This window comes from Cucurbita pepo, chromosome LG19 (assembly GCF_002806865.2).
Source record: "Cucurbita pepo subsp. pepo cultivar mu-cu-16 chromosome LG19, ASM280686v2, whole genome shotgun sequence".
NCBI classification, from domain to species: domain Eukaryota; kingdom Viridiplantae; phylum Streptophyta; class Magnoliopsida; order Cucurbitales; family Cucurbitaceae; genus Cucurbita; species Cucurbita pepo.
In genome coordinates, this window is record NC_036656.1 from 6321074 (window position 1) to 6348759 (window position 27686).

General features: G+C 37.4%; 1 protein-coding gene across 1 annotated transcript; it reads left to right on the forward strand.

Moving 5' to 3' along the window:
* The first annotated feature begins 1093 nt into the window (after window positions 1-1093).
* Window positions 1094-27680, forward strand: LOC111781324 (transformation/transcription domain-associated protein-like). The gene is made up of 35 exons (XM_023661854.1): window positions 1094-1544; window positions 1881-2599; window positions 6667-6792; window positions 6894-6979; window positions 7068-7176; window positions 7761-7856; window positions 7949-8011; window positions 8107-8166; window positions 8274-8342; window positions 8829-8910; window positions 9045-9097; window positions 9189-9287; window positions 9369-10601; window positions 12259-13254; window positions 13320-13655; window positions 14198-14456; window positions 14898-15120; window positions 15243-15630; window positions 16374-16523; window positions 16683-16904; window positions 16984-17205; window positions 17461-18114; window positions 18647-18907; window positions 18990-19337; window positions 20407-20819; window positions 20899-21328; window positions 21438-22736; window positions 23049-23309; window positions 23389-23679; window positions 23760-24233; window positions 24917-25348; window positions 25579-25857; window positions 25980-26531; window positions 26626-26832; window positions 27301-27680. The coding sequence occupies exons 1-35, from the start codon at window positions 1487-1489 to the stop codon at window positions 27418-27420; spliced, it is 11670 nt and encodes a 3889-aa protein (XP_023517622.1). The 5' UTR covers window positions 1094-1486; the 3' UTR covers window positions 27421-27680.
* The last annotated feature ends 6 nt before the right edge of the window (window positions 27681-27686 follow it).

Genomic DNA, 27686 nt, shown 5'->3' on the forward strand with positions numbered 1-27686 from the left:
TGTTTACTTCGCGTCCACTTCACTGGAGAATTTTGTTGGATTGAAGTTGACAACGGCGGTGGTTAACCCATCTTAATTCCGTTAGTTCCGGCGGGTTTTGTTTTAAGATTAGGACTCCTCTCCTCTCTATATTCCCTCGGCGCCAACCTTTACGCTCCGCCCCCACTCCACCCTCTCATTTTCTCAATTAAAAACCACTTTTAAAACCGTATACTTTTATAAAATTTAATATACATACATACATACACACACATACACACGCATATATATATATATATATATTAATTTGAACCCATTAATATTTATCTCCAAATAATTTATACCTCACAAACTACAAGTTAGATTATAGATTTTCGAATTAGGGTTTTAGTTTTAAGTTCTTACCTGTCACGCTACATACTCCAATACTGTTCTCAATAAATATTAATATATTAAAAAGAAAAAGCAATTTATCATAACTGCCCTAAAACGCGAGTTAAAAATGTCGTATTGAGTTATGTAATATTGAGACAAAATTTTCTAACCCAATTTTTTTTATTAAATAATAAATCTAATTGAACTGAATCAAATCAAACCATATATTTTTTTTTTGTTAGATTGATTTGTATTCGTCAAATAATTTAATTTTTTTAATAAATATTTAATTAATATTTACATCAAGTAATTATAAAATAAAATAAAAACACATATATATATATTAAGTAAAAATCTATTTAATAAATTAAATTTGAATTGAAGTAGCTAAATTCGTATAGTTTTAATGTAGTTGCAAAAATTTATTTAATTTAAACGAAGGTAAGACATTTATAATAAAGTTAGTAACATTTGAGAATTAAAAATAATTTAATATAATTTATAAAAATTCAAATTTAAATATTATAATACATACATTTATATAATATAAAAGATTTATTATTTACTAAGGAGTAGGTAAAGAAAGAAAATATAAATAAAATACTAAATTTGTTTTGAACCTAATTTTATATATAATGAACTATACAAGAATTTGGTGAGGTCGGGGCGGGAACAAAAATGGACGTATTATACGAACACATGCAGAGGACGGCCGAAATGTGAGCCAATGGGCCGAGTAGCCCAGTCGGTTCCAGTCCAATCATAAGTCTACAAAGACTGGCTTGCTTCTCCCGCGATGGTTTATGCTTGATTGCCTTTGCGGACGATCCCCAAGTCTACCCGGGAAATAGAAATTCGACTGGGATTGTTGGCAATTTTCGCGGAACAAGATCATCGAGCCTTTAAGCACCGGAGAGGTAATCGAATTCACCGCACAATTCTGGTACTGGAGTCGTACGATTCCGTTCTTTCTTGTTAATACTGATCGATGAAGGCGCTTCAAAGCACAGTAGGAGTATGAAGAAGAAGAAGAAGCTGCTGGAACTGCCTCACGCTCTGGATATTTAGCCGTTTAACGTCCTACAATTGCCGAGCTTCTTCTCGTCGTGTTCTTCGCTATTTCAAGAACGTCATGAGTCCCATTCAGAACCTCGAGCAACATTCTCGCCACCTCGTTGAGCCTGAACTCAGTACGCTCTCTTTATCTCTATCTATCTATCTCTCTTTTCTTTGATCGGGCGTGAACGCATTTGTCTTTGCGAGCATTAGTTCTAAGAAACTAGGTAATTTGATCTTGAATTTGTTGTTGCTTATCACGTTTATCTAATTTGTTTTAGTATTTCACTTCGAAAATCGCTTAAATTATGCCATGGAGATGCAACGTGCTCGGTTTTTGCACCAATTTCCATATCGTTATCATATTTTCTTTCTGTTTCTTGTCGATCAAACTGAGCTATGCTTACTCTTACCCGTACCGTTTTTTTTTTTGTTATTTTTGTTTTGTTCTGAAATGTAATCTTGAGCAGGTATTCAGACAAGGCTTCAGATGGCAACGGAGGTTCGAGATAGCCTGGAGATTGCTCACACTCCCGAGTACTTGAATTTTCTGAAATGCTACTTTCGAGCGTTCTCTGTTATCCTACTTCAGATTACAAGTCCTCAATTTACTGATAATCTCGAGAATAAACTTCGGAACATTGTGGTGGAGATCCTTAATCGTCTTCCTCACAGTGAAGTTTTAAGACCCTTCGTGCAGGATATGTTAAAGGTTGCCATGCAAGTGCTTACCACAGATAACGAGGAGAACGGCTTAATTTGTATCCGCATAATCTTCGATCTCCTCAGAAATTTTAGACCGACTCTAGAACATGAAGTGCAGCCATTCCTTGATTTCGTGTGCAAAATTTACCAGAACTTTAAGTTGACCGTAAACCATTTTTTTGAAAATCCAGCTACCGGTGTCGAAGATCTAAAGCCCACGGATGTATCCACTACATCGGACCAGTCAATGACTGCCGGATGCACAGGGACTATGCAGCTTAATCCCAGTACCCGTTCATTTAAGATAGTAACAGAGAGTCCACTGGTCGTGATGTTTCTTTTCCAGCTGTATAGTCGTCTTGTTCAAACAAATATCCCTCTCTTGCTGCCTCTGATGGTTTCTGCTATTTCTGTTCCAGGACCTGAAAAGGTTCCTCCCTTTTTGAAGAATCATTTCATTGAACTGAAGGGTGCGCAAGTTAAGGTACGCTGATTGGATATTCTTCTTCAACTTTTTATTTTTATTTTTAAAAACAATTGGTGGGGGTTATCGATTTGTGCATGACGTGGGAGCGTATTTAACCTTTGTAAGATTTCTCTACAAGGCGATACATTCGTGGTAATTTCTCCAGCTCCATTTGGCAAACAGGGCTTTGTTATTCTCTTTCATCAAATATAATCCCAAGACCTCCCTTTAAGTTAGGAGGTTTATGGTATTTCGTCGGACAAGATGTGGACATTTTTCCATAGATAGTTTCTGAACAATCTTTCTATTTTTGTAGCCACTTTGTAAGGAATTTCTAATAGAAATATATAGTAAGTAGGAAGGTTGGATAATGTGACTTGTATTAGAGTGAGCTTGTGGACATCTTTCTATAGATAGTTTCTGAACAATCTTTCTATTTTTGTAGCCACTTTGTAAGGCATTTCTAATAGAAATATATAGTAAGTAGGAAGGTTGGATAATGTGACTTGTATTAGAGTGAGCTTGTGGACATCTTTCTATAGATAGTTTCTGAACAATCTTTCTATTTTTGTAGCCACTTTGTAAGGCATTTCTAATAGAAATATATAGTAAGTAGGAAGGTTGGATAATGTGACTTGTATTAGAGTGAGCTTGTGGACATCTTTCTATAGATAGTTTCTGAACAATCTTTCTATTTTTGTAGCCACTTTGTAAGGCATTTCTAATAGAAATATATAGTAAGTAGGAAGGTTGGATAATGTGACTTGTATTAGAGTGAGCTTGCCGCCTTTGGATGTGTATCTTGAGGACCATGTTGATAACCTCCTTTCGAATTTTTCAAGAAAGGTCTTCATTTTTTTTTTTATAAGAGATAAGGATATGTTATCCATGATGTTTACAAAAAAACCTTCTCAAACAACAATGTTGAAGAGCTTAGTATAAGTCTGGGCTTTTTTCGTGAAGACTCTTTGATTTCTTTCTTTCCATAGAGTCCAAAAGAAATCCATAAGTGGTTTTGTGATTCGCTGTATTTCTTGCATAGTGGGCACCAACTTAGAAATAGAGTCCTATAGAACATTCTTTTTTACGTAGATTTTTACTTTTGCTAATTGTTTTATGCGTTATTTCCCAAAAGAAGAACTTCAACTTTTTAGGGTGATTTCCTTTCCATATTGTCTTTGTTAGTGTGGGGCTTATTGCTTCATACATTTTTTTCCTTAGGTCCATTATCAAAATTTTGTAGAAGACCCTGTTAGCATTAGGAAGTCATATCAATGAGTCTGCTTCTTTAAACAATACAATTGAGGTGAGGTTGAGGCTTAATTCAGCCCATTCTGTAACTTCGTTAACCCTTAGGTTCCTACCAAGCTTCAAGTCCTAGAATTTGTTGACATCATTCCATATTTCTTGGATTGTGGTTGTTTTGCTATGAGAAAGTCTATATAGAAGTGGATACCGTAAGGATAGCATGGGGTTTTCAATCCAGGGATTGGTCCGGAAAGATGTGATTCCTCCATCACCAACCCTATGGCAAATTCGGTTGGTGATGAGGTTTTGGTGTTTTCTTTTTATGTACTTCCATGGTCTTTTTGCGGAAGATGGAGAGGGTCAATTTGTATATGTTGTAGGAGTATATTTGGCCTTTATAAATTTTCTCCACAAGGCGTTTTCTTTGCGATTATATCTCCATATCCATTTGGTGAGAAGAGGTTTGTTCTTCTACTTTATCGAAAATAGACCATGTCCTCCCTTATGTACCGGGAGGTTTATGATATTGCACCATACAAGGTGTGGGCCATCTTTCCACAAGTAGTCTTTGAATAATCTTTCTATATCCTTAGTCACTGTTCGTGGCATGTAAAAGAGAGACATGTAGTAAGTGGGGAGGTTGGACAATGTGGTTTGTATGTGGGTGAGCCTTCCGCCTTTAGAAGTATAACATGATGACCATGTGGATAATCTTCTTTCTATTTTTTCAATAACGGTCTTCCAAAATGAGAAGGATTTGTGGTTCCCATTTAAGGGTGATCCTAGGTACATATTCGGGCATTCACCCTTTACAACCACATCGGTTGGCTAGGTCTTCAGTAATCTTTGTGCTAACATTGATGCCCATATTCTCTGTTTTTTGGATATTGATATTTTGTCCTTAGAAACTTTCAAAGGTTTTTATCGCCTCGATCATGTTTTTTGTGGAGAAGACATTTGGCAAATCAAAGAAGATGATTTTATCATCTGCAAACTGAGATGGTTGATGCTTATGCTTTCATTTCCAACCTAAAAGCTCTTTATGTGCCCTTCGTATTCGTCCTTGGTGAGTAAGCAACTTAGGCAATCCATTACCATTATGAAAAGGAATAGGGATAAGGATCCTATTTTTGAAGACCTTGTGGGGCGTGGATCTTCCCTCTCGGTCTTCAATTGATGATGATGGAGAAGTTTGTGAGTGAAATAAAATCTATTATCCGCCTTCGCCATTTTGAGCCAAAGCCTTTTGCTACTAGAATATTTTCGAGAAAAGTCCAATCGACCTTGTTGAAGGCCTTTTCAAGTCAAGCTTGACGACGACTCCTTTTTGTTTCTTTCTTTTCCATTGATCTATAAGTTCATTTTCCATGAGCGGTGTTTCGAGGATACACCTTCCTTCCACAAAAGTTGTTTGTTGCCCAGTAATCGGGAAAGGTAGGACCCTTTTAAGACGCTCTGGTAGCACCCATGCTATGATTTTGTAGTGTCCGGTCGTAAGACGGGGCGAAAGTTTGTGACAATGCAGACATCTATTTCTTTGAGATCAAACAAATGCATGTTTCATGTAGGTTGTTGTTAATAATTCCATTTTGAAAAAAAAAAAAAAAAATCTTGGAACACTTTCACGATATGGGCCTGCAAAATGTTCCTACATTAAATTTTTTTTTTTTGAGGCAAAACCATCCCATCTTGGACTTTTGTCGGAGCCTAGGAATTGTATTACGTTCCCTACCTCTTCTTTGGTGAAAGCAACCTCAAGGGAGGCTGCTTGCTGTTTGTCAATTGGGCTCCGGTCAAGATCGTGGAGAAATTCAGTGAGGGTGTCGTCCTTTGTATATAAGGACGTGTAAAAGGATACAAATTCTGATACAATTTCATCTTTATTTACTGAAAATTTTTCCTTGTATCGATAGAATTTCCATGATGGCACTCTTTCGTTTCTTTGAAGCCATGATACGATGTTAAAATTTGGAGTTCATGTCGCCCTCATTTAGCCATCATTTTTTACATTTTTGTCCCCGAGATTGCTCTTCCTTTGCTACCAACGAGATATTTCAATAATGGTCTTCTAGAAGGAGAAAGATAAGAATTTCGAGTTGGGGGCAATCCTAGATACATATTCGGCTAGTCACCATTTTTACAGCTGTATTTGTTGGCGAAGTCCTTGATATAATCTGTGCTAACATTGATGCTCCTGATATCTGTTTTTTTGGAGGTTGATGTTTTGTCTTGAAAATCTTTGGAAGGTTTTCACCCTCTCAAACATGTTGTTTGTGGGGGAGCATATGGCAAATTGTAGAAGAGAATCGTGCCACCCACAAATTGCAGGTGGTTAATAGTTAAGCCTTAGTTACCAACATGGAAACCCTTTTATCTGCCCTTCGTATTATACCTTCGTAAGTAAGCTACTAAAACAATCCATTACCATTATGAAAAGAAAAGAAAAGAGGAAGTTGAGTGTGGCATAGATTTTCCTTCTCGGTCTTCCATTGATGATGGTGGAGAAGTTTGTGGAAGAGATGCTACCTTTTATCTACCCTCTATTTTGAGCCAAAGCCTTTTGTTGCAAGGAAGACCCGTGGATTTATATGTTTTTGACAATCAGATAGAGCCTGCTGCTATTAGGGATTCTCTGTACTGATATTCCATTAAATAATTTTGGTCTAGAGTTGTATATTTTTCTTTTACCATAAGTTATGCTGTGCACATGATTAGTCAATCGTGTAAAGTGACCACTAACCACAGTAGTCAATTAGGCTGTACGTTAACCGCAGTAGTCAATCAGGAAGTAAAGTAACATTTAACAATCTACTTATCTTTTGCCTTTGTGATTGCAGACTGTTTCGTTTTTAACATATCTGCTGAGGAGTTCGGCTGATTATATCCAGCCACATGAAGAAAGTATTTGCAAGAGTATTGTGAATTTGCTGGTTACATGTTCAGATTCCGTGTCAATTCGAAAAGTGAGAACTTTTGTCATTTATTATCATGGGTTTCTTTTCCTACTTGGTCAGTTTGGTTGAAAGGAAAATCTGAGAACTAAGCTTAAAGTTGTTCAATGCAGGAATTATTAGTAGCCCTGAAACATGTTCTTGGAACAGAGTATAAGAGGGGCTTATTTCCATTGATAGATACACTGTTGGAAGAGAAGTAATATACTACCCATGTACATCCTAATGCGGAGCTTTGCTGTTATTCATACTGATACGTTGTTGTTGTATTTTTTTCACACTTTCAGGGCTCTAGTTGGAACTGGTCGGGCATGCTACGAGACGTTAAGACCATTAGCCTATAGTTTACTAGCCGAAATTGTGCATCATGTCAGGGGGGATCTTTCCCTATCTCAGGTATCTTCATTGTGCAATTTGAGTGCTAATGCAGGAAGTTTCTGAGTTTGTCTTATTTGTTAACTTTTGTGTTCCTACAATTTTGAGGTGGGTCGCTAAAATCTATTTTAGAATGACAATATCTATGGATATGAATTTTCTTGACAGTTTTGTCCTGAACCTTAAGAACGGAAAGTTTTCATTTATAATTTTTCCACTAAGTTTATGCTACTATACTTGTTTTGCTGTCCTGAATTTCAAATGACATTACCGGAAGATGGGGTTGACTTCTTGGAGAAGTCACTTGGAAATTGGAATTGGAGGCATGAGTTTATAAAAAAGTTTGGTACCAATCACAAGCGACGAGTTTATGAAAAAGTCTGATGCTACCAATCACGAGTGACGAGAAAACTGAAAAGAATATTTTAAAGGGAATGAAATTCAAAAGGAAAGTAATTGTTTAGTAGTTTTGTTTCAATCTATCTTGTTCCCCTTTTGGGCTTCAGGGGCTGTCTGATACTTTTCACGTCACTTTTTTCTTACCTTGGTTTCTGCAGCACTCTGTTACAGTTCATCATTTGATAAATGCTATATGATGTTCACAGCTGTCACAGATTATCTACTTGTTCTCAAGTAACATGCATGATGCCTCACTATCACTTAGCATTCATACTACTTGTGCACGGTTGATGCTGAACTTGGTACCTTTTCTAACTGCTTACTTCCAATGTTTTTAACTTCTTCCTATTTCCCATTCTTTGACCTTCTTGAATAAAGTGGATTTTGGATATAGGTGGAGCCAATCTTTGAGAAAGGTGTTGACCAAACGTCTATGGATGAATCACGAATTCTCTTGGTCTGACATAAGAATATGTTTCTTAATTGTATTCTCAATTAGCAAGACATAAGCAGTGAATTTTATGTTTAATATGACAAGCATCTCATGTATAGGGGCGTATTTTGGATGCTTTTGTTGGGAAATTTAGTACATTCAAGCACACCATTCCTCAGGTACCACAATTACCATATTGACATACTCCCCCCTCTTCTACTTCTGTCTTAATAACTTGAAAAGCTATGAATTGTTGTTAATATTGAGTTCTTTTCATACTTCATAGTTATTGGAGGAAGGTGAGGAGGGAAAAGATCGTGCAAATTTGAGGTCCAAGCTTGAGCTCCCTGTGCAGGTTGCTTTTACAACTTAACTGGACTGCCTTTTTGTTTTGCTGTAAATTTCTTTTGATACTCATGTTCGGGATTGTTTTGAGCATAGTCTCTATCTTTTAATTTTATTTTGTATTATTGTCACTGGAAAAAGCTCATATTTATTTTTTTCCCTGTGAGATAGTAGGCATGTAGTCCTACTTAAAATGAAAGGCAATACATTGTACTTTTCTAATAGACTGGTCGATGAAATAGAAGCATGAGCTGAAGATGGATTTATCTTGACCACTTCTTATGAATTAAAATGAAACATTTTTCAAAAGTGGTGTTCAATGGTGTTGGTCTGCTAATTGAGTAAACTTTTGTCGTCTACAAACTTCTGGAAATATTATTAGTTCTACTATTTACACAATGCAGCATGTTCTTGATTGATATTCCGATACTTCCTTATCTTTTCTCCAGCATTCATCTGTATATTATTTGGTCCGTTCTCTACCATGTTCTTGCAGGCAGTTTTAAATTTGCAGATCCCTGTGGAGCATTCTAAGGAAGTCAATGACTGTAAGCATTTGATTAAGACGTTAATCATGGGTAATAAATTCTCTTTCGTAATTGCTTTGTTTGAATTAGTTTGTGAATTCTGTATGTTGTTCTTCTGGGTACTTTATTGTTGGAGCTTTTTATTTTTATTTTATTTTATAAATTTTGGCTCTGTTTTCTGTTAGGAATGAAAACTATCATTTGGAGCATCACTCATGCACATTTACCCCGTTGTCAGGTGTTTCACTAATACTAAAAATGATGGTTTCAGTTTGACTGCTTGTTCGTAACTTGGTTATGTTATGTAATCTGTGGATTTATTGTTTAAGGTTTCTCCAACTCCAAATGGAACACATCCGCAGATGCTTGTTACACCAACATCAAATTTGGCAACACCTCAAGCATTTAAGGGAATGAGAGAGGACGAGGTATGATATAATTGACGATGAATGTGTGTGCGCTATTTAGTTGGCTTGATTAAAACCTAACCATAATTTTGGTCTGGGTAGGTGTGCAAAGCCTCTGGTGTTCTGAAAAGTGGTGTTCATTGCTTAACACTATTTAAGGAAAAGGACGAAGAAGTAGAAATGCTTCATCTGTTCTCCCAGATACTTACTGTTATGGAACCACGGGATCTGATGGACATATTTTCATTGTGCATGCCTGAAGTTTTTGAGTGCATGATCTCCAACACACAGCTGGTCCATCTGTTTTCCACATTTTTGCAAACACCTAAAGTATATAGACCTTTTGCGGATGTTTTGGTTAATTTTCTTGTCACCAGCAAACTTGATGTGTTGAAGAACCCAGATTCACCAGGGGCTAAATTGGTCTTGCAACTCTTTCGTTTTGTCTTTGGTGCTGTTGCTAAAGCACCTGCAGATTTTGAGCGTATTTTACAGCCTCATGTGACTGTCATAGTGGAAGTTTGTGTTAAAAGTGCTACAGAAGTTGAAAGGCCTCTTGGGTACATGCAACTTCTTCGCATAATGTTTCGGGCATTAGCAGGGTGTAAATTTGAACTTTTACTACGTGATCTGATTTCTTTGCTACAGCCTTGCCTTAACATGTTACTGACCATGCTTAATGGTCCAACTGGGGAAGATATGAGGGATCTGTTGTTGGAATTATGCCTCACATTGCCTGCACGGTTAAGCTCATTATTGCCTTACCTTCCTCGTTTAATGAAGCCTCTTGTTTTGTGTCTAAAAGGAAGTGATGACTTAGTTAGTCTGGGTTTACGAACACTTGAGTTCTGGGTTGATAGTTTAAACCCTGATTTCCTAGAACCTTGTATGGCTAATGTGATGTCTGAAGTGATTTTAGCCTTATGGTCTCATTTGAGGCCAATGCCCTATTCTTGGGGTGCAAAAGCATTGCAAGTTCTTGGAAAGTTAGGTGGTCGTAATAGACGCTTTCTCAAGGAGCCACTTGCTCTAGAGTGCAAGGAGAACCCGGAACATGGGCTTCGTTTAATTCTTACCTTTGAGCCATCTACTCCCTTTTTGGTGCCATTGGATAGATGCATTAATCTTGCTGTATCAGCTGTGATGAACAAAACCGGTGGTGTTGATTCATTCTACAGGAAACAAGCTTTGAAATTTCTTCGTGTCTGCCTGTCATCTCAGTTGAATTTGCCTGGAAATGTGGCTCATGATGGCTATACGCCCAGACAATTGTCAACTTTGCTAGCCTCTTCTGTTGATTCCTCTTGGCGGAGGTCTGAGACCCCAGAGGCAAAGGTTGGCTTTCTTAAGATTGTGTTGCTTCTATCTCTCTAACATGGCTCTGCTTTTTGATGGAAAGCCTTTTTGTATCCTTTGCGCTATATTCAATTTTATAAATACTTCACAATGTTGCTTATTTTTTCTGACATTCTTTGCTGCCTTTTTGAATTTATTGTGATTGCCTCACTAACATGTCAAATAGAGGACCGATTTCCTGAGGTTCTTTCTTTGAAATTAAATGGTGGTTCTTGGATTTGTTATAAACACAGAATTTTCAATTACTCAATTCCAAATGTTGTGCAATATTGAAGAAAAACCAATACAGCCTAACATTTATATTATTCCATATTGAATCTTGGTGGCTATCTTTTGAAAATAAAACAGTCAAGGAAAACAGTCTATGCTAAAACATTGGTCTTAAAGAAATCATAGTTTTGGGAGTTTTGTTCAATTGTACACATTTCTATGTTGTGGGTTTCTTTTTCTTCATCTTTGGCTTCTTCTTCTTTGTATTGCACGTTAAAATGTAAGTGTGATTTGACATAAAAAGAGGTTCCTTTATTATCCAAAATTGCTCCACATTCAGCCGAAAACTCATTGAAGGAGGAGGTTCGTTAATAAGAACTGACATAGATATAATAAAGGAGGTGGTGGTCTGACCATAAACAATCTGTGAAGGAGTTACTTGAGTTGAGGAGCGAAAGGACATATTATACGATTACTCAGCCAATGCCATCCAAGACAATGAAAGCTTAATCCTTCTGGTCACTTCTACAAATTCTATTTTTTTTTTCTTTGCTGCCAGGAACGGAGGTCCTCCCTGTACAGTTCGGTTACCTATTTTGAAAGCTAAAGTGCCTATAAGATCTTTAATTCTTTGTTTGGTCACCAATTTATTGGTGTATCAAAAACTAATGAGATGAAAAACCAATGAGAAAGTTCAAAAAAACTCATCCTGCTCAAGCCTTAATTCCTGAAGGTGTGTTTTACGAACGGGAAAAGAGTTTAAGATCCTTTTAAGCATTGCATTTTCACTAGGAAGATTGCGGAGTGCTTTGCAGTACAAAGTTTTTATGGAACACCCCAGAAGTAGTTTTCCGTGTTACCATCTGATCTTGGCTGAAGTACTAGTCTCCAGCTTGTAAGTTAGTCTATCTTGTAGCTGTTTTCTGGGAGATTTGGATAGAAAGAAATAGGAAAACTTTCTTAGTAGAAAAGAAACAGTCGAGGGAAATTTGATATTGGGTGTGGTTTTATTTCTTTTATTGGCTGTCACCTGCTAATGAACTTTATGGCCTTTTTTGGTCAATAGCAGAGTTTTTCTTATTTCCCAGCCTTCTTATTGAAGAGGTCTCTGCTGGTCGTAGATTCTCTCTGCTTTAGTGCAGATGACTGTGTCTTAATTGAATGCTAAGGGACATCATTCTTTCTGATTGTTAATATTCTTGTCCTACCCGTTATCTCATTTGAAATAAAGATGGTGTCTGATTTTAATTTGATATCTTTCTGGTGTTAATATTCTCATTCTGATTGTCAGCATTGATCTTTTTCTACATCTTTTTTCTTCTTCTTTGTTTTGTCACATTACTTGTGCTACCTAAATGGGTATGAATTCCTAAATCCAATTACTGTAATATCTGCCATTGCTCTAATAAGAGGGATTTTTTTGCAGGCTGATTTAGGCGTGAAGACAAAAACCCAACTTATGGCTGAGAAATCTGTTTTCAAACTTCTATTGATGACCATTATTGCTGCTGGTTCAGAGGAGGATCTCCATGAACCGAAGGATGATTTTGTTCTTAATGTATGCCACCATTTTGCTATACTTTTCCATATCTATTCTTCTCTAAATAATACTCCAGTTTCATCTGCCTCACTTGGAAGTACTTTGCCTCCTTCAAATGTTAATGCTAATTCCAGATTAAAAAGTGGTGCCTGTTGTAACCTCAAAGAGTTGGACCCTCTCATTTTTTTGGATGCTTTAGTTGAGGTGCTAGCAGATGAAAACAGGCTCCATGCAAAAGCTGCTCTGAATGCTCTAAATTTGTTCTCTGAAATGCTTCTTTTCCTTGCTCGTGGAAAACAAACTGATGTAATAATGACTAGAGGGCCTGGCACCCCAATGAATGTTTCCAGCCCCATGAGCCCAGTATATTCACCACCTCCAAGTGCCCGCATTCCAGTTTTTGAGCAACTTTTGCCGCAGCTTTTGCATTGTTGTTATGGCAGAACGTGGCAAGCCCAAATGGGGGGTGTAATGGGACTTGGTGCTGTAGTTGGAAGGGTTACTCTTGAAACTCTTTACCATTTTCAAGTAAAAATTGTACGGGCCCTGGTATATGTTCTGAAAAGGCTACCCATTTATGCTAGTAAGGAGCAAGAGGAGACTAGCCAAGTACTTAATCAGGTTCTTCGAGTTGTGAATAATGTGGATGAAGCAAACAGTGAACCACGAAAACAAAGCTTTCAAGGTGTAGTAGATGTCCTTGCTTCTGAGTTGTTTAATCCCAATTCATCAACTATTGTCAGAAAGAATGTGCAGTCATGCTTAGCTCTTTTGGCCAGTAGGACTGGTAGTGAGGTGTCTGAGTTGCTTGAACCTCTGTATCAACCTTTGCTTCAACCTCTCTTATTGCGACCACTTCGGTTGAAGACTATTGATCAACAGGTCTTGAACTGCGTGTTATTTAAATAGTTTACGTTGTTTCTATGTTAACCTGCTCTGATCTACAGGTTGGAGCTGTTACAGCCCTGAATTTCTGCTTGGCACTAAGGCCGCCTCTTCTAAAGTTGACTCAGGAGTTGGTTAACTTTCTGCAAGAAGCGTTGCAAATAGCTGAGGCAGATGAAACTATATGGGCTGTAAAGTTTATGAACCCAAAAATAGCGACATCATTGAACAAGCTCCGAAAAGCTTGCATTGAGTTATTGTGTACCACCATGGCATGGGCGGACTTTAAAACTCCCAATCATTCTGAATTGCGTGCAAAAATCATCTCAATGTTTTTCAAGTCATTGACATGTCGGACTCCAGAAGTAGTTGCTGTTGCAAAGGAAGGGTTAAGACAGGTTTAGTTTTTTACTGGTTTTATTGTCAATATGGTTTATTTTCTGTCATCATTATTTTGTGTAGGTAATTTCAAATTTTCAATAAATACAAGTGAGGTCTAATCTCAATTTTAGGTAAGAATTTCACTAATTCCCATCTTGGCCCAGTAATATTATGCTTATGGTAATATCCTTTTTTATTTTATTTTTTAATATTAACATTAAAAGTTTTAATTTTATATATTTTGCCGAATACGATTAGTAAGTGAGGACTTCTGATGAGAAATCAAATGTGATTAATTATTTTTATAAAAATATTAGTTTAATTTTATTTATTTTTATTTTAAAATTTTAATGCATATGTTGTTGGGTTAGATTGCAATCTTGGGAGCTTAATTGCAGTATGTATAAGTTAGTGGCTTAGACAGTTGCATAAGAAAAATGATTAGGTGAATGGAATTTAATACAATAGGGTCTAAGTTAGACCTTATAAGGTGTTATTTTTTATGGGTTGTGTGTTTGTGTTTATTTTGTTTTAGGATTTACCCCTCGTTTCTGTATAGGTTATTAATCAGCAAAGGATGCCCAAAGATCTGCTGCAAGGTAGCCTCAGACCTATTCTGGTAAACTTGGCACACACCAAAAATCTTAGCCTGCCTCTTCTTCAAGGTCTGGCTCGCCTTCTTGAACTTTTGGCCAGTTGGTTTAACGTTACATTGGGTGGCAAGCTGTTAGAGCACCTCAACAAATGGTTGGAGCCAGAAAAGCTTGCACAAAGTCAGAAAGCATGGAAGGCAGGCGAAGAACCAAAAATTGCAGCAGGTAATTTTAAGAGGAAAAAAACCAACTATAATTCAAACTTACAATAAAATCAAACTCATAAAAAGTACAACTCCAGAGAAAAATGTCCAAAGTTCAAACCCAACTAATGAGCATCCAATTCAATTAAAAAAATTAAAACCTACAAAAATTCCCTCGTTGAGCTACGAGAGGGCAACAACTAGGCACAAATTTTGATAAAGGAAGAGAAGAAATTCTTGGAAAAAAATGACAATTCAATCAAGGGAGTGATTAATTTTTCCGCTTTAAATAGTTCACGTTTTAATTTGATAAAACTAAAACTTCAGGGCTAAAATTGACCTACTGAGGTGGGTACAAGGGTTAAAAGCTGAATTTCTCCGTTCTTACTTTTGTCTTGTGGAGTTACATTAATTTCCCGGCATGGGTTGCTGATTATCTAATGTTTGTATTTTCTCCTTTCAGCTATCATTGAACTTTTTCATCTGCTTCCCACGGCTGCATCCAAGTTTCTTGATGAACTAGTAACATTGACTATTGATTTGGAAGGAGCTCTTCCCCCTGGACAAGTGTATAGTGAAGTCAATAGTCCTTACCGTGTTCCACTAATTAAATTTTTGAACCGATATGCACCGCTTGCTGTTGATTACTTCCTTGCTCATCTTAGTGAACCAAAATACTTCAGACGGTAAGTTTTGGATAGTTGGTTTGTTTGTGGAGTTTTTCTCAGTTGTCAATCAAAGAAAACCTTACCAAAGATGTAATAATCATGTCACTATTTGCTTGTTCTGATTTTAGTTAAGCTTTCAGGTTTATGTACATTATACGATCAGATTCTGGCCAATCTCTGAGAGAAGAACTTGCAAAATCACCACAAAAGATACTTGCTAGTGCGTTTCCTGAATTTGTACCTAAATCTGAAGCTGCTTTAACTCCCGGTTCATCAACCCCACCTGCTCCTTTATCAGGTGATGAAGGCCTTGTAACTCCTTCTGATGCCCCCGATCCACCACCATCTCCCTCAAGTGTAGTATCTGATGCTTATTTTCATGGTCTTGCACTTATTAAAACTTTGGTGAAATTGATGCCTGGTTGGCTACAGAGCAATCGTGTAGTTTTTGATACTCTTGTACTTGTTTGGAAGTCACCTGCTAGAATATCTCGACTGCACAATGAGCAAGAGCTAAACCTAGTGCAAGTAAGATTACAAACTGCTGCATTTCCGATGGATGTCTGAATTTAGGGAATTAACTATGCCTGCCTATTTTTATTATTTTTACTTTTCTGATGTTATTTAACATTTAAGCTGTGGACTTATATCTTGTTTGTTGGCTTAGAATGATTCAATACATTTACATGCGGGATTAGTTGATACAAACCTTATTTTCTTTCATTTACGTCTTACAGTTATCTCAAACTATTAAGACCTTGATTGCGTGTAGTGCATGTGTTAATATTTGATTTAACATTATCTTGTAAATATTTTCGTTTTTTTTCGTCCATTGGGTCATACAAAGTTTACTCATTATCCACTTGAAAATAGTATTATTAGCAATATTTTCTCTATTGTTTTAGCTGGACCTACTTCAGAAATATATATATATATATATATATATATATATATTCTGTTCAGAACGGCTTTTCAAGCCAAAAGTCGGTTTTCATTTCTTCCTCTCTTTGGAGTGGGTTAAAGAAGCCGCTTCTGCTTTATTTACCATATCAAATAAATTTCTTCATTTTCCTCTTATTCCATTTCCTACCTTTATTTTGAATTTGTTCCATCAATCTCTAACATATGATTTTTTTCTTCTATTTCTTTTCCATCTTGAGTGGGTCAGTTGGAAGATGCTTCACTTCATCAATTATTAAATGAGATTTACAATGTTTATTTGATGCTTTTCTACTCTGATTTACTTAAATGATCGGAACATTATGATGTAGGTGAAAGAAAGCAAGTGGCTAGTTAAATGCTTCCTTAATTATTTGCGACATGAAAAAGCAGAAGTGAATGTGCTCTTTGACATACTTTCCATCTTTTTGTTTCACACTCGAATCGACTACACATTTCTGAAGGAGTTTTATATCATTGAGGTAACCTCATTCTTAAGTTTTCTTTGTGAAGATTACTAATATGACTGTCCACCACATATTTTCTGTTGTATGGAAATGACTATTTGATGGTCTTTTCTTATTTTATTATTATTATTTTTTTAAAAAATTGGTACATGAAATGATTACTCTGTCTCTTAGGTTGCTGAAGGATATCAACCGAACATGAAGAAAGCACTTCTATTACATTTTCTGAACCTGTTTCAATCGAAACAACTTGGTCATGATCATTTGGTGATTGTAATGCAAATGCTAATTCTTCCTATGCTTGCTCATGCCTTCCAAAATGGGCAAAGTTGGGAGGTTGTAGATCAATCTATAATTAAAACAATTGTCGAAAAACTTCTTGATCCTCCAGAAGAGGTGATTTTGCTATTTATTGTTATCTACCTGAAACGGTTCTTTTTCCTAGTTTTCTTAAATATCTGAACTTCTTTTCTAGGTGTCAGCTGAGTACGATGAGCCCTTGAGAATTGAACTTTTACAGCTTGCAACCTTACTTCTCAAGTATCTTCAGAGCGACTTGGTCCATCATAGGAAAGAACTAATCAAGTTTGGTTGGAATCATCTAAAAAGGGAAGATAGTGCCAGTAAGCAGTGGGCCTTTGTTAATGTCTGCCATTTCTTGGAGGCTTATCAAGCACCTGAAAAAATTATTCTTCAGGTATTTATTATGTATTGTAGAGATGGTTGTTTTTCGTTTATCTTTTACGCAAATTGTATGACCTGAGCAGGAAACTGAAAAAAAGGAGACTTTCTTAAAAGTTGTACAGGGAAATTTTACAGAAATAAGGAAATATTTTTTTGGACAAGAAACAAACTTTTTACTTGATAAAATAAAAGAGGCTGTACAACCATAGCTACTATGACACTATGGAATTGTTCCTGGCAAAATATCCTAACTCTGATGTGGATGCAGGTTTTTGTAGCACTTCTTAGAACTTGTCAACCAGAGAATAAAATGTTGGTCAAGCAGGCTCTTGATATACTTATGCCAGCCCTTCCACGAAGATTGCCTCTTGGTGATTCTCGAATGCCAATTTGGATTAGATATACCAAAAAAATACTGGTCGAGGAGGGCCACTCAATTCCTAATTTGATTCACATTTTCCAACTCATTGTGAGACATTCAGATCTCTTCTACAGTTGCAGAGCTCAATTCGTTCCACAGATGGTGAATTCTCTCAGTCGTCTAGGATTGCCTTATAATACTACAGCAGAAAATAGAAGACTTGCAATTGATCTTTCTGGATTGGTGGTTGGTTGGGAACGTCAAAGGCAAAATGAAATGAAGCATGTAACTGAAAGTGACGCCCCTGGCCACAGCAATGATGGAATGACTTCATGTCCTCCAGGTGCTGATCCCAAGCGTTTGGTTGATGGTTCTACATTCCCCGAAGATTCAACCAAGCGGGTCAAGGTTGAACCTGGTCTTCAATCTCCCTGCGTCATGTCTCCTGGTGGTGCATCATCAATGCCAAATATAGAGAACCCCGGGTCAACAACACAACCTGATGAAGAATTTAAACCAAATGCTGCAATGGAGGAAATGATTATAAATTTTCTTATAAGGGTATGCACAAATTTTATTTTGTTCTTTCATGTATCGTTAGTTCACTGGTGCCGCTTTTCAATTATTGTCATTGTAACTATGGATTTGCTTGATTGCATAATTAGTCATCCATCTATTGCCTCGATAGTTTAGATTACTACACTGAAAACTTTGTTTCTTGTTAAAAAAAAAAATTAACCTTTTCTTTTATTATCTCCCTTGAGTGCATGTATCGTATACCCTTCTATTTTTCTTCATTCTTCTCTTTGAAAAGTAATGTTCAGTTGCTCTCGTTAGGTCCATTATTTTGATTGGTTGGGTGAGTAGTGCGATACCATTTTTTCATCAACCAGTATTCAAGCTATCGGCCATTTGATTTGATGCAATACTTTATACAAGTAAAAGATGTCGAACAACTGAAACCATAACGTTACATTTGCAGAATATTGTGGAAATATCATCTTTGTGGTGCATCATTATCTTGTTTTGAATTGATTCTCACGTTTTAATCTCTGTATTAGGCTTTTTAACAGTTATACTTTTATGGATAAAGGTTGCGTTGGTTATAGAGCCGAAGGACAAAGAGGCAACCGCCATGTATAAGCAAGCATTAGAGCTTCTGTCACAGGCCCTGGAGGTGTGGCCAAATGCTAATGTCAAATTCAATTATCTGGAGAAGTTGCTCAGTAGCATCCAGCCATCTCAGTCCAAGGACCCTTCCACTGCTCTTGCACAGGGCTTGGATGTAATGAACAAAGTTTTAGAGAAGCAGCCGCACCTGTTTGTCAGAAATAATATCAATCAGATATCTCAAGTATGTTGCTGAGCCCTATTTTATCCTAAGAACGTAGCATTTACTTTAATTCAATTAAAACCATGTCTCATCTTTTGGACAGATTCTAGAACCCTGTTTTAAGCACAAGATGTTAGATGCTGGGAAATCATTATGCTCCCTGCTAAGGATGGTATTTGTGGCTTATCCTTTGGAAGGGGTCACAACACCACCCGATGTGAAGTTACTGTATCAAAAAGTTGACGAGCTAATAAAAAATCACATCAACAGTTTAACTGTTCCTCAGACTTCATCTGAGGATAACACTGTTTCTTCCATTAGCTTTGTCCTGCTTGTAATTAAAACTTTGACAGAGGTGCAGAAGAACCTAATTGATCCATATAACCTGGGACGCATTCTTCAGCGCTTGGCACGAGATATGGGATCATCAGCAGGTTCTCATTTGAGACAAGTATGGAATCATCACTTGTCATTCTCTGATAACAAAACGTTCCTTGTCTTCTTCAGCGTTTTTATCTTTCCACTCTAAAAATTCCTGGTCTCACATTGAATATGTTTTCTTCATGCGTGATGTTGCCTCACTTGGAGCATTAAATGGAGTTTAACTGGATATCTTGCTATTATAATTTGCAATCAACTAATGTTCTGGTACTGAATAAATTTTTTTGCCGTGCATTTGTCTCTTACCATTAGTTCAATGAAAAGTTTCATTTCTTGTTCAAAAGAATAAATTTTTTGTTGTGTGCTGCTGCCGTGTCTTGGTCTTTGTACAACATGCATTCCTCATACAAAACATGATTTTTTTCGTTTACCATTTTTTAGGCTGAATCATTTAGAAGCACGAGTTGGAGTATTCAATTGGACTTCCGTGGGATACTTCCATTAATATTATAAATATGAAAATTTTGAGAGAAATAAGATAACATCTGTAGTCTCTTTGGTGAAAACGTTGTTCAGTCTTATTTTTATAACTCACGTTGGTCCTCAACCTGAGGTTTTGGTCGAACGAGTCTTTTGGATAAAGAGGGCCGATTTACTTTAGGCAACTAACATAATGGTAAAAATAAATAAAGTTTATACATAATTAAATCTCTAGCGTTTGAAGCAAAATGAATCTTCTTTGTTGAAGTCAGAATTTCAATGTAAATTAGCATTGCATGCTAAAAAACTTTTGAGTCTCTCTTCATTAACTCCCGTTTTGTCACTGTAAATGTTGTTTACTTCTGTAATTATGATTAACGTATTCTATTATAATTTACTGGTTGGAGAGCCCTCTGTATCTTCTTTAATATCTTGGATGGATGGCTCCTAGCCATTGTTCCACTACATGTCCTTTTTGTGAAATAGAGATATTTCTTTTAAGAAGTCTATAAATATGTTGAGCTTATCGTTTTGGTGTTATTTGATTGCATATTTTCAATTATCTTCAAACCTATCATCTAAACTTCATTTCTATATTACATACACTTTATTAACACAATTGGTTATGCTGAAAAGTTTATCGTCGTCATCATCATTAGGGTCAAAGGATGGATCCTGATTCTGCAGTAACTTCTTCTCATCAAAGTGCTGATGTTGGAACAGTCATCTCCAATTTGAAATCTGTTTTGAAGCTCATTAATGAAAGAGTCATGCTTGTTCCTGAGTGCAAGCGTTCTGTAACTCAAATCATGACATCACTGTTGTCAGAAAAAGGCACTGATGCCAGTGTGTTGCTCTGCATACTTGATGTGATAAAAGGGTGGATTGAGGACGACTTCAGTAAAATGGGGACATCTGTCTCCTCTAGTTCTTTTCTTGCTCCTAAGGACATTGTCTCTTTTCTTCAGAAGCTATCACAAGTGGATAAGCAAAACTTCTCTTCCAGTGCTGCAGAAGAGTGGGATGGAAAATATCTGCAGCTCCTTTACCAAATTTGTGCTGATTCAAATAAGTGAGTGCTACTTTTTGAACTTTCCATGTGCTTGGAAAAAGTTATAACAATATATACATATTTTTTTTGTGTTTTCTAGATATCCCTCGTCTCTGCGTCAAGAAGTCTTTCAGAAGGTTGAACGCCAGTTCATGCTGGGTCTGAGGGCAAGAGATCCTGAAATTAGGAAGAAATTTTTCTCCCTATATCATGAATCTCTTGGGAAAACTTTGTTTACAAGGCTGCAATACATCATCCAGATACAGGACTGGGAAGCTTTAAGCGATGTATTCTGGCTCAAACAGGGCCTCGATTTCCTTTTGGCAGTTTTAGTTGAGGATAAACCTATAACCCTCGCCCCGAACTCTGCAAGGTTACCACCTCTTCTGGTATCTGGTCATGTTGCAGATTTCTCTGCAGTCCAGCACCCGGTTATTGATGCTCAAGAGGGTCCTGAGGATGCCCCTTTAACATTTGATTCCTTTGTTCTTAAGCATGCACAATATCTAAATCGGATGAGTAAACTTCAGGTAGTTGAATGCTTTGCTCACAGGAACTGATTATCATTCTATCACTCATTCTTGTCTCCGTCTTTTCTCATGCAGAGGTGAAGTTTAACACGTTTTATTCTCTGTATAGGTGGCTGATCTTATTATTCCATTGAGAGAATTGGCCCATAATGATGCAAATGTTGCGTACCATCTATGGGTTTTGGTTTTCCCTATTGTCTGGCTAACATTGCAAAAGGAAGAGCAGGTGGCACTGGCCAAACCAATGATTGGCCTCCTGTCAAAGGATTATCACAAGAAACAGCAATCAAAGAGACCAAATGTTGTACAGGCACTTCTAGAAGGGCTCCAGCTAAGTCATCCCCAGCCTCGGATGCCGAGTGAGCTCATTAAATATATTGGCAAGACTTACAATGCATGGCATATAGCACTGGCTCTTCTTGAAAGTCATGTTATGTTGTTCATGAATGAGACAAAATGTGCCGAGTCTCTAGCGGATCTATACCGCTTACTCAATGAGGAAGATATGAGGTGTGGACTTTGGAAGAGAAAGGCAAACACTGCAGAAACTAAAGCTGGACTTTCACTAGTTCAGCATGGTTACTGGCAGCGTGCTCAAAGCCTTTTTTATCAATCAATGGTTAAAGCGACCCAAGGTACATATAATAACACTGTACCAAAGGCTGAGATGTGTCTTTGGGAAGAACAATGGCTTTGCTGTGCTAGTCAACTTAGTCAATGGGAAGCTTTGGTGGACTTTGGGAAGAGCATTGATAATTATGAAATACTGCTCGACAGTCTATGGAAAATGCCTGATTGGGCATACATGAAAGAGCACGTTATACCAAAAGCTCAAGTAGAAGAAACACCAAAAATTTGTTTAATTCAAGCATATTTTAAACTTCATGATAGGAGTACAAATGGTGTAGCAGATGCGGAAGTTATAGTGGGAAAAGGAGTTGATCTTTCTTTAGAACAATGGTGGCAATTACCTGAAATGTCAGTTCATGCCAGGATTCCACTTTTGCAACAATTCCAGCAGCTGGTTGAAGTGCAGGAATCATCGAGAATTCTTGTTGACATAGCCAATGGAAGCAAACTTTCTGGAAGTTCTGTTGTTGGCGTGCCTTCAAATCTCTATGCGGATCTAAAGGATATCCTTGAGACTTGGAAACTGCGAATTCCAAATGAATGGGATAGTATGACTGTTTGGTGTGATTTACTGCAATGGAGGAATGAGATGTATAATGCTGTAATTGATGCATTTAAGGATTTTGGCTCAACAAATTCGCAACTTCATCACCTTGGTTTTCGTGACAAAGCATGGAATGTCAATAAGCTTGCTCATATTGCTCGTAAACAAGGACTTTATGATGTTTGTGTAACAATACTTGATAAGATGTATGGTCATTCGACAATGGAAGTGCAGGTATTATGGAACAATTGAGACGTTCATATCATATACTTTTAGTTGGAGCTTGATATTAGTTTATATCATATATTAGGACTGCTTTTTAGTGATCTTCTAAAACTACATATATCACCTACAGATTGCTTTTTAGGTTAGTTGCAAGTGTAACTTTGTTAGGTTAGTTGCAAGTGTAACTTTGCATCAATAGATTGCACATCAAACTAGTAGTTCAAAATCCTAGAGGTGACTGAGATCACTTTTTCTTGATATGGCAAGGTGCATCAGCTCCATTTGTTCATTCATGTTATTTTATTTGTTGCATGTTTGTAGGAGGCTTTTGTGAAGATAAGAGAACAGGCAAAGGCTTACCTGGAGATGAAGGGAGAGCTCACCAGTGGCCTGAATTTGATCAATAGCACTAATTTAGAGTATTTTCCCGTGAAACACAAAGCAGAAATTTTTCGTCTCAAGGGAGATTTCCAGTTGAAATTAAGTGATTCAGAAGGTGCCAATCAATCATACTCCAATGCAATAACTCTTTTCAAGAATTTGCCCAAGGGATGGATAAGCTGGGGGAACTATTGTGACATGGTATTTTTTATATCTTCTTTCTTCATGTATTTCAGCTTTTGAGATGTGATCTCAACGTCATTGGAAAATTCCCTTTTAGGCTCACAAAGACTCCCACGAAGAGATTTGGTTGGAATATGCTGTTAGCTGCTTTCTTCAAGGCATTAAATTTGGCATTTCCAACTCAAGAAACCATCTAGCTCGTGTATTATATCTTCTCAGCTTCGATACCCCTAATGAGCCTGTGGGTCGAGCATTTGATAAGTTTTTGGATCAAATACCACATTGGGTTTGGCTGTCCTGGATTCCTCAACTCTTACTTTCCTTGCAAAGGACTGAAGCACCTCACTGTAAACTTGTTCTCTTAAAAATTGCGAATGTTTATCCTCAGGTGAACCTTGTGTATTTTCATAACAATATTTCTGTTTACACTTATTTTCTATTATTCGATAATTACCTGTAAAATTTCAGGCACTGTATTACTGGCTTCGTACTTATTTGCTTGAAAGGAGAGATGTTGCAAATAGATCTGAGATGGGAAGGATGGCAATGGCTCAACAAAGAATGCAGCAAAATATCGCTTCTGCTGGCTCTCTTGGCCTGACTGATGGAGGTTGTAGAGGAGGTCATGGTGGCAGTTCTACCCCTACTGATAATCAAGGTCACCAAGGTACTCAATCAGGTACTGGAATTGGATCTCATGATGGTGGTAATCCTCACAGCCAAGAGCCTGAAAGGACCACTGGAGTGGACAGCAGCACACATGCTGGAAATGATCAATCTCTCCCGCAACCTTCTTCCAATGTCAATGAAGGTACTCAAAATGCATTAAGGCGCAGTTCTGCCTTGGGCTTAGTGGGTTCTCCATCTAGTGCATTTGATGCTGCAAAGGATATAATGGAGGCTCTCAGAGGCAAGCACACTAATTTGGCTAGTGAACTTGAGGTAATGGTTATCTTTTTATATTTACTTTTTCCTTAATACCGTCTGCCACTTTCCTCCTTGTCAAGATGACGGTTATGGTGATTAACATTTATTTGTTTAATACTAAAATATTTGTGCTTCTTTATTCCTCTTGCTGTGAGGGATTATGAAGACCATGGCAAGTAATGTCTCTCTCGTATTCTTCTATTAAAGAATTCTCACTCTAGGGATTTTTTTTTTTCAATGCATTTCTAAATGTTATTATCCGTGGTTTACTTTTCTTTGAGCGAATGGGAGGATGTGTTTATTATTTTTTTTTAAAAAAATTTATCGTGATGGATAGGATGATGTGGCAAGGGGATAATAAGTTTTTCTCGTGAGGAGTAAAGGATGAGGAATGAAGGATGAGGAATGCTAGCCTCTCCCCTTATCCAAAGATGTCGCAAAAAGGCTTTCCTTAACTCGAATGTTTGGTTTCTTTTTCTTTTCATGAGCTCCTCCTCACATAGTAGGCTCTAGTTTGGTGTATGGTATTCAACAAGTAAACTGTTAAGCTTCAAGTGAGGAGGTAATGGTAACACACAAATTTTAATACTAGAAATCGTACGGTCATGTCATATTAATTCCGAATTCTATATACCTACATTTATTTCGACTTGGCCCTAGTGTATGATGACGAATATAACATATATTTCCTTTTGCAGATTCTACTCACGGAAATTGGTTCGAGGTTTGTTACTTTGCCAGAGGAGAGACTTCTTGCTGTGGTTAATGCATTGCTCCATCGGTGCTACAAGTATCCCACTGCTACAACAGCTGAGGTTCCTCAATCTCTTAAAAAAGAGCTCTCTGGAGTTTGCAAGGCTTGCTTCTCAGCTGATGCGGTTAATAAACATGTTGATTTTGTGAGGGAGTACAAGCAAGATTTTGAGCGTGATCTTGATCCAGAGAGCACTTTCACTTTCCCAGCAACTCTGTCGGAATTGACTGCAAGATTGAAACACTGGAAAAATGTTCTTCAAGGAAATGTTGAGGACAGGTTTCCTGCAGTCTTGAGATTAGAAGATGAAAGCCGGGTGCTGCGTGACTTCCATGTGGTTGATGTGGAGGTACCAGGACAATACTTCACCGATCAGGTATATTTGACGAGGCCTTAAACAAATGTTTAAATCAGTGTTAAGTGCAAGTTATAGTAGAATTCAATAGCTCTTGAAGGTCTTATGCGAGAAACAAAAATTGGAAGCGGGTTTGTTTTTATGTTTAATAATCGATTGAACAGTCTAAGTAGAAGAAACGAACACCTTTGAGGCTGCTGGCGTCTCAGTTTTGTTAATGCATGATGACAAGATTCTGTAACCATTAACAGGAAATTGCACCTGACCATACAGTGAAGTTAGACAGAGTTGGAGCAGACATTCCAATTGTCCGAAGACATGGGAGTAGTTTCAGACGCTTGACTTTAATTGGTTCTGACGGTTCACAGCGTCATTTTATAGTCCAAACTTCCTTGACCCCTAATGCTAGGAGTGATGAGCGCATTTTGCAACTCTTCCGAGTTATGAATCAAATGTTTGATAGGCACAAGGAATCAAGACGCCGCCACTTGTGTATTCATACTCCAATCATAATTCCTGTTTGGTCACAGGTTAGAATCCTTTTTATATGGGTTTGATTAACTTAAATGCTGGGAATCATCTGACTGACTGCGTCTGCACACAAATTATTAACTTTAGATGTTGGATATCTTCCTGATTATGGTTTGTATAGGTTCGCATGGTGGAAGATGATTTGATGTATAGCACTTTTCTTGAGGTGTATGAAAATCACTGTGCCAGAAACAACCAAGAGGCAGATCTTCCAATTACATTTTTCAAAGAGCAATTGAATCAAGCCATATCTGGTCAAATATTGCCGGAAGCTGTTGTTGATCTTCGCCTCCAAGCTTTTGGTGCTATAACGAAAGACCTTGTAATCGAGGGCATTTTTTCACAGTATATGTATAAGACATTACTCAGTGGAAATCACATGTGGGCTTTTAAGAAGCAATTCGCCATCCAATTAGCCCTTTCGAGTTTTATGTCTTACATGCTACAAATTGGGGGAAGGTCACCCAACAAGATTTATTTTGCTAAGAACACGGGGAAAATTTTCCAAACAGATTTCCACCCTGCATATGATGCAAATGGTATGATCGAGTTCAATGAACCACTGCCTTTCAGGTTAACCAGGAACATGCAAACCTTCTTCTCACATTTTGGAGTGGAAGGTTTAATTGTTTCTGCCATGTGTTCTGCTGCTCAGGCTGTTGTTTCACCCAAGGTAGTTTTTTTTTGGAGTTTCTTTCTTATAGCTGTGTTGTATGATTGTTGGTTAGTGACATGCGATTTTAAAACCTTGATTTTCAAAATATCAGCAAATTCAGCATTTGTGGTATCAACTTGCTATGTTCTTCCGTGACGAGCTACTGTCATGGTCTTGGCGAAGACCGCTCGGTATGCCTTTAGCATCCATCACAGGTGCTGGTATGAACCCTGCTGACTTCAAGCATAAAGTCTCTACCAATGTTGAGAACGTCATTGACCGGATTAATGGAATAGCACCTCAACATTTCTCCGAGGAAGTAAGCTTTCTAACCTCAACCCCTTATTATTATTGCCAACCTCCTCTTCTTTTTGGAGTATGATTAGAGTTCTACTATGAGATCCCACATCGATCGGGGAAGGGAACAAGTGCCAATGAGAATGCTGGCCCCAAATGGGTGGATTGTGAGATCCCACATCGATTGGAGAGAGGAATGAAGCATTCTTTATAAGGATGTGAAAATCTCTCCCTAGCAAACACATTTAAAAAACTTCGATGGAAAATTTGAAATGAAAAGCTAAAAAAAAAGATAATATTCACTTTCACTTTACTTATAACTACAGATCACTTTACTTTCTTTCCTTCAATTTGAAGTCACAGTGAGACTTTCTACTTAATGAGTAACAAGTCTATGATATTGGGGGATTTATAGGTCATTTTAGTTTATGATATTGCTTTTTGTCTTTTAATATCTGCAATTGCTCTTGACCTTCCATACTTTATCCAGGAAGAGAATGTCATGGACCCGCCTCAGTCGGTACAAAGGGGTGTGTCAGAGCTGGTTGATGCTGCATTGCACCCAAAGAATTTGTGCATGATGGACCCGACATGGCATCCCTGGTTTTGATTAGACAATCCACAAATGGGAAACAGGAGTGCAAGGATTCAAATTTGACACTGGTAATTCGGTGCCCGCCTCTAACATATTGTTGTTCATAGCTAATGATGTGAGTCCTTAACGAGACTACTCATCTTGACCCCATGAATTTGTAGATGATTACCGATGTTGATAGGCGAAATCTTTCTATAATTTCCAGTCTTGTTTCCCATGTGTATATAATAATAAATCGGTAAGGTTTTTGCATATACGTATGATGCCAGTTCTCACATCGT